General features: G+C 41.8%; 1 protein-coding gene across 2 annotated transcripts; it reads right to left on the minus strand.

Moving 5' to 3' along the window:
* Positions 1-497: 497 nt before the first annotated feature.
* On the minus strand, positions 498-8,704 carry LOC110510015 (zinc finger protein 37). 2 transcript variants are annotated; one of them, XM_021591276.2, is made up of 3 exons: positions 8,530-8,704; positions 5,299-5,388; positions 498-2,965 (listed from the first exon to the last, which is right to left on the minus strand). In XM_021591276.2, exons 2-3 carry the CDS (start codon positions 5,336-5,338, stop codon positions 696-698), a joined length of 2,310 nt encoding a protein of 769 aa, XP_021446951.2. In that variant the 5' UTR covers positions 5,339-5,388; positions 8,530-8,704; the 3' UTR covers positions 498-695. The 2 variants fall into 2 exon arrangements, with proteins under 2 accessions (XP_021446951.2, XP_036823851.1); XM_036967956.1 differs by lacking the exon at positions 5,299-5,388 and having other exon boundaries at positions 8,530-8,693.
* Positions 8,705-8,941: the final 237 nt, after the last annotated feature.

The raw sequence follows: 8,941 nt of genomic DNA on the forward strand, positions 1-8,941 counted from the left end.
TTCCTACACAATTGTAATTTATCCATGAATTAAATACATTGTGTAATCAGCATCTAATTCATATACCTGATACAGGTCTTCAGTGTTTTTGTAAAAACAAATACGGATACATCCGAATATATGGGGTCTACTGCTCTTCAGTTGTGGGTCTAATGTGTTGCATTGTGGTAGTCCTCAGCAGTTTGGACTGCTCAATGATACAATATATCACACTTACATCCTGTGCCACACAGCCCATTCTGTTAACATCCAGCACACAATCAAGTGCTTCAGCAAAAGGATTCACAGGGAAATATGACCCTTACAATACTATGCTTGTTCTGACCTGTTTCCTTTGTATTGCAAAATAATAGTCAAATATTAACACAAATACACACGTGCATGTACACATGGGCTGCTGTGAGAGGTAACATATCCTGCTCTCCAGTTCACTGATTTGATCGATGTTGAGGACCCCATTGTGCTATGACAACAGCCAATAGAAACAAATAAACAAAGACATTGTAAAGTTAGTTTAATTTCAACAAAACATTTTGTGAAGCAGCAATCAACAAAACAGTAACTAGGCTGAACCTAAAACTAGGTTTCACTAAGCACAAAGATTGTAAAATATACACATTAAAATAAAAATATGCTTCATCCTTGGATCATCAGATCATAGCATATAAAGAGGAACGATAGTGTTCCATTCACCTTCAGTTTTCCACCTGCTTCGATTTCCTCTGACTCCTGGTCTCTCTAGAGGTGGGGGTTTGAGGGGTGGCGTCAGAGAGGGTGTCTGAGTCAGAGAGGGAGTCTGAGGTCTCTTCAGAGTCTGACTGCTCCCTCTTCGATTGTCTTTTCCCTGACTTATTGTGCAGTTTTCTTTTGGTGGTAGTGTGTGTGTTCAGGTGGACAGTGAGGAAGGCATTGAGGCGGAAACGCATGCCACACAGAGGGCAGACAAAGGGCTTCTCACCTGTGTGAATAGTCTTGTGCGTATACAGCGCGGAGGGCGACTTGAAGGCAGCCTTGCATTCTGCACACTGATAGGGTCTATTTCCTGTGTGTATGTTCATGTGAATGTGTAGGTGGGCTCTTTGCCTAAAACTCTTGCCACACTCCTGACAGGCATGGTTGGGAGTTTTGTGACAACTGTAAATGTGTGCGTTGCGAAGGCTGAGAGTGCGATAGGTCTTGCCGCACTCCTCACAAGAGAAAGGCCTTTCCTTAGAATGTGTCTTACTATGAACATCCAAGCTATGTTGTGTTTTAAAACACTTTCCACACTCAAGGCATTTTAAGCCACTAATGTGTTTTTGTCTGTGAAACACCCACGTTCCTTGGCCTTTATATGTTGCTTTACATACACAACATGTCCAGGGTCTAGTTGTGTCTGTCTGTCCGGGTCCTTTTACAGCCTCTGCTGACAGTTTATGGGAAGCAATGGATTTCCCACATAGTTGGCAGGTATTTACCATTTCTTTTGCAGTAGTATATGGTTTAAATTGGTTGTAGATGTTTGATGTTTGAGGCAGATGTTTAATACCTGGCATTGGTAATGAGCGGTCTGTCGTATTTGACTGAGAACCCAAGTCTGACTGGGAAATGTCTGTATGATGAGAATGAGTAGATGTACAAAAGCCTGGTGTTCCATCTTGCTGCTGTGGCTTATTATGTGATCTCTGGTTTGTATTTGCCTGTGTTGAGTTAGAGGCCAGTGATTTGTCACCAGGCTCGCACTCCAACCTTTTCTTTTTGCTGGGCTGGTGTGAAATGGGCTGAGAAGAGCCTTTTGGGTCAGAGGTCATAGTGCATTCCTGCCCTCCTGTGATTGCAGGCACTGATACGTTGACCATATGGATGGGTTGCGTACTCTCAGTCCTCAATGATAGCAATTTCTTGAAGATTGGTGGCTGATGGTTGTCTTCTATCATTGACGGAAGTAGAGATACTAAATTATCATATTTTGGCTTCAAATCCTTTACTTCATTCAGGTGAAAATTAGCCCATATGGGATCTTCATTTTTGATGTCCACCATTTCCCGTTTCACATAGTAAGTTTCTGTAGAGTTTTTCACACCTTGTTCTTCGGCAGGTTTCACTGCATTTAGGCCCCCGTTTCCATCTTGATCACATCTGTCAGTCAGAGTCAGCTGAACACCGTTTTCCGGTGAAGATGAACCAAGAGCAAAGCTAAATGGAATCTCAATATCTACAGGTTCTTCTTTCACATGTGCAGCATATGTTTTCCTTTCAACATTAGGCACCCCTTTTTCCTGTTCTGCAAAATAACATGCCCAAATAGGATCCTCAACTTTCATTTCAGAATCAACTTCATTTTTGGTTTTGACAGCTACAGTAGCATTTTCTAGGGACTCTTTTTTAACTGGAGTCATGCCGGATTCAATCTGATAATAATATGACCAAATAGGATCCTCAACTTTCATCTCAGGACATTCAGACATAATCTCACTTTTACACTGAGATAAATCCAATTCACTCGTTTTACTAGACTCTGACTGCTGCTTCTCTTTGGATCTAATTTGAAGGGAGGTCAATGCACTGCATTTGGTCTCTGTAGGTACTTTCTTAACATCACATGGCTCATATGTTACTCCTCCATTGGACAGATCTATTTGTGAGGCTAGAGTAAACACAGGAACATCCATCATAGCTGTTGGTGTCTTGTTACCGACTGGTAATAGCTCTGGATCTCCAGCTCCTGTCTTTGAACCTCCAGGACTACAAACAGGGTCCAGTCTCCAATAGTCCAGGATCTCCTCAACATTCCGAGACACACCCAGATGCTTGTCTAGTCTGAAACTGTCTGAATGTCCCAGCGTCTGCGGCACAGCCTCAGCTCTCAATGACGGGCTCAGACGAAAAAGAGGATGCCCAAAGTGGTCCATCTGTAGTTCCTGATGGGAATCACCTCCTCCAGAGATATTACTCTGGTCCTCAACATTTACAGCAGTGTCCTCACCTGCAAAATGAGATGCAGGGGGTTGAGTTAAAATATACACTAGGAACATTCATTGCATTAGCCCTATATTTTATTGACTAAGGTTATGATGGGCATTTTATAATAATGCTGCATATTCAATTGTATGCAAATCTATGAGAACATAGCCTACATTTCATGTTAACAATGTTTTATTTATTTAAAAAAAAGCTTTTCATTCTGAGCAAGAGTGCTGCCTCTTAATGAAAAATAAAGAACCAACAGTAGGCTTCCAGGATCCTTGCTCCTTTAGAACCCGAGTGTGGAATTTCCTTTCTCACACATCGCTACCAAACAGTCCGTATTAAAGTATTAATAACCTGATTTAGACTTGGCTCTTTGTGTATAGCTGACGATTTGAATGCTCACCACCTAAGGCACGAGCACAAGACAGAAGTACACGGAACAAAAATATTAAAACGCAAACATGCAAAGTGTTGGTTCCGTGTTTCATGGCCTGATATAAAAGATCCCAGAAATGTGGCATATACACAAAAAGATTCTCTAAAAGGTTTGTTTTCTGTAAACATTTTTGTTTACATGCCTGTTAGTGAGCATTTCTCCTTTGCCAAGATACTCCCTCCACCTGATAGGTGTGGTATATCAAGAAGCCAATTAAACATCATGATCATTGCACAGGTGCACCTTGTGCGGGGGACAATAGAAGGCCTCTATTGTTCACCAGAGCTGTTTCCAGATAATTTTATGTTAATTTCTCTACCATAAGCCAACTCCAACATCATTTTAGATAATTTGGCAGTATGTCCAACCGGCCTCACAACAACAGACCATGTGTAACCACGCCAGCCCAGGACCTCCACATCTGGCTTCTTCACCTGCGGAATCGTCTGAGACCGGTCACCTGCACAGCTGATGAAACTGCGGGTTTGCGCAACCGGAGAATTTCTGCACAAACTGTCAGAAACCGTCTCAGGGAAGCTCATCTGCGTGCTTGTGGTCCTCACCGGGTCTTGACCTGACTGCCGTTTGGCGGTGTAACCGACGTCAGCGTGCAAATGCTCACTTTTGATGGCCACTGGAGGAGTGTGCTCTTCAAGGATGAATCCCGGTTTAAATTGTACCAGGAGGATGACAGATAAGAGTGTACGGCTTGTGGGCAATCGGTTCGCTGATGTCAATGTTGTGAACATAGTGGCGGTGGGGTTATGGGGCAGGCATAAGCTACGGACATCAAACACAATTTCATTTTATCGATGGCAATTTGCATGCAGAGATGCCGTGACGAGATCCTGAGGCCCATTGTCGTGCCATTCATCCGCCGCCTTCACCTCATGTTTCAGCATGAAAATTCACTGTCCCATGTGGAAAGGATCTGTACACAATTCTTGGAAGCTGAAAATGTCACAGTTCTTCTACGGCCTGCTAACTCAGCAGACATGTTATCCATTGAGCATGTTCGGGATGCTCTTGATCGACGAGTATGACAGCGTGTTCCAGTTCTTGCCAATATCCAGCAACTTCGAACAGCTATTGAAGAGTGGGACAACACTACACAGGCCACAATCAACAGCCTGATCAACTCTATGCCAAGATGTTTCGCGCTGCATGACGCGAATGGTGGTCACACCAGATACTGACTGGTTTTCTGATCCACACCCCAATTTTTTTTTTTTTTATGTATTCAGACTTTTTACCCAGAAAGTTGGTATCACAGTGGTACCACCCAAAGTACCAATTCCCCCCAAAAATTATGTTCAAATCAGTCTTACGTGTGACCATATCAGATTTACCCACATGGTGTATGAATGGGGCGGCAGGTAGCCTAGTGGTTAGAGCGTCGGACTTGTAACCGAAAGGTTGCAAGATCGAGTCCCTGAGCTAACAAGGTAAAAGTCTGTCATTCTGCCCCTGAACAAGGCAGTTAACCCACTGTTCCTAGGCAGTCATTGAAAATAAGAATTTGTTCGTAACTGACTTGCCAAGTTAAATAAAGGTCAAATAAAAATTAAATGCGTGTGCTAATTTTTCTTTTTGGATCAAAATATTTAATAAAGCATTTTCTAAATTAAAACAAACCCTCTGCAACTAGACATGGGTGTTTAGAAGACATTGGTTGTCTTTAAAAGTGTTGACAAGTTACGGTTGGTCAAATTCTCGGTGCTACCAAACAGTGGCCCATTCATAGACGCAAACTTCCTTTAGCGCCTATTGACATAGTATCTTCTGGCAGGGGGAGTTTTTTTAAGAGCCACCAACGCATGCTCTATATGTTAACACAGCACTTTTTGTATGGTTTTGTAAACATACATCAGCGGGAAATCATTTTCAAAAAACAAAAGGTTAAATTACTACACCTTTTATAGGGTTAGGCTTCCCACACTGCCATCTTTCCATGTTAAAGCGTTGACAATCTGTGCTAATGAGCTATCTGCGTCTCCAAACACCTGTGGGTAAAGGGAAGATGGACACCAAACACGTTGTTACTGAAAAATACTGTAGGGTGCAAGTGTTAACCAGTTAAAACAGTGTACAGAGTAGGAGGTTGGTGGCAACTTAATTGGGGAGGACGTGCTTGTAGTAATGGCTGGAGCAGAATGGTATTAAAACACATGGTTTCTGTGTGTTTGCCATTCCATTTGCTTCAGTCTAGACATTATGAGCTGTCCTCAAGTGTATATTTTGCAGTTGTGAAATTATTTTAATGTGATATAAAGCCCTCTTCTTTCACGTTTGTAGAGCCAATTCACCTCTAAACAGAACGTGTAAGGTCCTTGGACTGTAAGGAGTAACGTTAGGCTCCTCTAGTCCATTATTGGTCTGGAGCATCACATTAGATTAGCCCGTTAATCTCTTAGCTAGCAAAATATCTGAATTCGGCTGCTTGCGTAAACAACCCAGTTTCCCAAAAGCATTTTAAATTGAAAAATCAACCTAAAACCACTCATTCCTTTAATTTACAGTTGAAGTCAGAAGTTTACATACACCTTAGCCAAATACATTTAAACTCAGTTATTCACAGTTAGGATCACCACTTTATTAAGAATGTGAAATGTCAGAATAATAGTATTATTTATTTCAGCTTTTATTTCTTTCATCACATTCCCAGTGGGTCAGAAGTTTACATACACTCAATTAGTATTTGGTAGCATTGCCTTTAAATTGTTTAACTTGGGTCAAACGTTTAGGGTAGCCTTCCACAAACTTCCCACAATAAGTTGGGCGAATTTTGGCCCATTCCTCCTGACAGAGCTGGTGTAACGAAGTCAGGTTTGTAGACCTCCTTGCTCGCACACGCCTTTTCAGTTCTGCCCACAAATGTTCTATGGGATTGCAGTTGGGGCTTTGTGATGGCCACTCCAATACCTTGACTTTGTTGTCCTTAAGCCATTTTGCCACAACTTTGAGAGTATGCTTGGGGTCATTGTCCATTTGGAAGACCCATTTGCGACCAAGGTCTTGAGATGTTGCTTCAATATATCCACAATTTTCCTCCTTCGTGATGCCATTTATTTTGTGAAGTGCACCAGTCCTCCTGCAGCAAAGCACTCCCACAACATGATGCTCCCCTGTGCTTCACGGTTGGGATGGTGTTCTTCAGCTTGCAAGCCTCTAATTTTTTCCTATAAACATGGGAATTATGGCCAAACAGTTCTATTTTTGTTCCGTCAAACCAGAGGACATTTCTCCAAAAAGTATGCAGTTGCAAACCGTAGTCTGGCTTTTTATGGCGGTTTTGGAGCAGTGGCTTCTTCCTTGCTGAGCGGCCTATCAGGTTATGTCAATATAGGACTTGTTTTACTGTGGATATAGATACCTTTGTACCCGTTTCCTCCAGCATCTTCACAAGGGCCTTTGCTGTTGTTCTGGGATTGATTTGCACTTTTCGCACCAAAGTATATTCATCTATAGGAGACAGAACACGTCTCCTTCCTGAGTGGTATGACAGTTGTGTGGTCCCATGGTGTTTATACTTGCATACTATTGTTTATACAGATGAACATGGTATCTTCAGGCATTTGGAAATTGCTCCCAAGGATGAACCAGACTTGTGGAGGTCTACAATATTTTGTCTGAGGTCTTGGCTGATTTATTTTAATTTTCCCATGATGTCAAGCAAAGAGGCACTGAGTTTGAAGGTAGGCCTTGAAATACACCCACAGGTACACCTTCAATTGACTCAAAATCATGTCATAATTTTCTGGAATTTTCCAAGCTGTTTAAAGGCACAGTCAACTTAGTGTATGTAAACATCTGCCCCACTGGAATTGTGATAGTGAATTATAAGTGAAATAATCTGTCTGTAAACAATTGGACAAATTTCTTGTGTCATGCAAAAGTAATGTCCTAACCGACTGGCAAAACTATAGTTTGTTAACAATACATTTGTGGAGTGGATGGAAAACAAGTTAATGACTCCAACCTAAGTGTATTTAAACTGTGTGAGAACGATGTTTTATGGTGAAAAAATGTTTCATTCTGGCGTTACAAGGTTGGTAAAATGAGAAATCGTTTTGGAAATCTGTTGCAGCTCAAGTCGACTACAAAATCCACAATGCAATGCTCTCTGTGAGCCGGATAGCTAGCGTAGCTACACGAAATAATTCCGAAGACAATATAAGCATTAACGTAGCTGGTTAGTGCAGTTTGTATTGGCGATTTTACAGCTCTCTCACCATGTTCAACCAGCCGTACAGTGTGGACTCTAACATTCGCAAAGGCAGATATTCTTTTTTAGACATGGGAAACGTTGCCTATGCTACGTCTATGGGCCGAAGGCTGTGCAATACTGGGATATGGCGCGCTCTCCTTCAAGGAGTGAATGGGAGTTTATTGGACGCTAGCTAAAAAACTACACTAGCACGGATTTCGTCAACATTACAAATATTTTCCGAGATAATTAACTTACTCGCTGAAATATCGTATAGCTTTAGAATCGGGCCATTGCGTACTTTCGAGAAAAATAAGCACGTTTCTCAACACACTGATTTTGAGATTGGATTATTTTAGCAACCGCATGACGAAGCATGACAACGTGGACCCGATTGGTCGACATGCTGTGCTTTCCAGATGATCTCTGGAAACTGCACCATGCAATGCATCCTGGACTACAGGCAGACAAATAGGAACACATATGCTAGACAAATTTCTCGAGGTAGGAAAAATATGATCAATGGCTCCTTCGAGGGAAGACATCAACCCGAGTTATGACACAGGCCAGTATTAAAGTCTGACATGTATGATAGACGTTTTCGCGATCTAAATCGTATTCCTGTTAACTTCCACTGTAGTGAGAGCGACTTTATCACAGAACTTCGTAATATCGGCCGGATGTTTGCGCGCAAATAACTCAAGACAAACGTGAAATGACACAGGGAATGGATGCACAAAAACATTAAACCTTTCCGTTAAGGTTAATTTCAGTGGTGCTAAACTTAATTTAGCCTAAACCGACCCCTGATTTTAGGGAGCCATGGGCACGCGCCATATGGAATTAAATGCATGCATCCATACGGGTAATTTGCCTTGAGGCTCAGAAAGCGCACAACAACAAAAATAAAGCGACACGTATGACAAATTCTACTTACGGATCAATTGTTAGCCCGCGATTTGCCACCTCTCTTCGGTGAAGCATGCACTACAAAACAGCACCTAAAATAAGATTCAACATATTGTCTTCAAAGTTTCGATGGAACTGCGCTCCCAATATCCTAGACCAACAGCTGCCCCTCTAGACACGCCCATTCTTCTTCTTCTATGAGATTTAACGGCGGTTGGCATCCAATTTGTTGCATTACCGCCACCTACTAGACTGGAGTACAACTCCCTTATACTTTGCTTGAAAATAATAATATATATAAAACAATGAAATAAACATGTACTAAATAAATACCCTACCATCTAACACTACACTCACTAATTTCAAAATGATCTAAAATAAAATGAACACCACCCTACTCCCCTAATTACATGTATTTATTCCTACCTCATGCCATCATC

This window comes from Oncorhynchus mykiss, chromosome Y (assembly GCF_013265735.2).
Source record: "Oncorhynchus mykiss isolate Arlee chromosome Y, USDA_OmykA_1.1, whole genome shotgun sequence".
Lineage (NCBI taxonomy): Eukaryota > Metazoa > Chordata > Actinopteri > Salmoniformes > Salmonidae > Oncorhynchus > Oncorhynchus mykiss.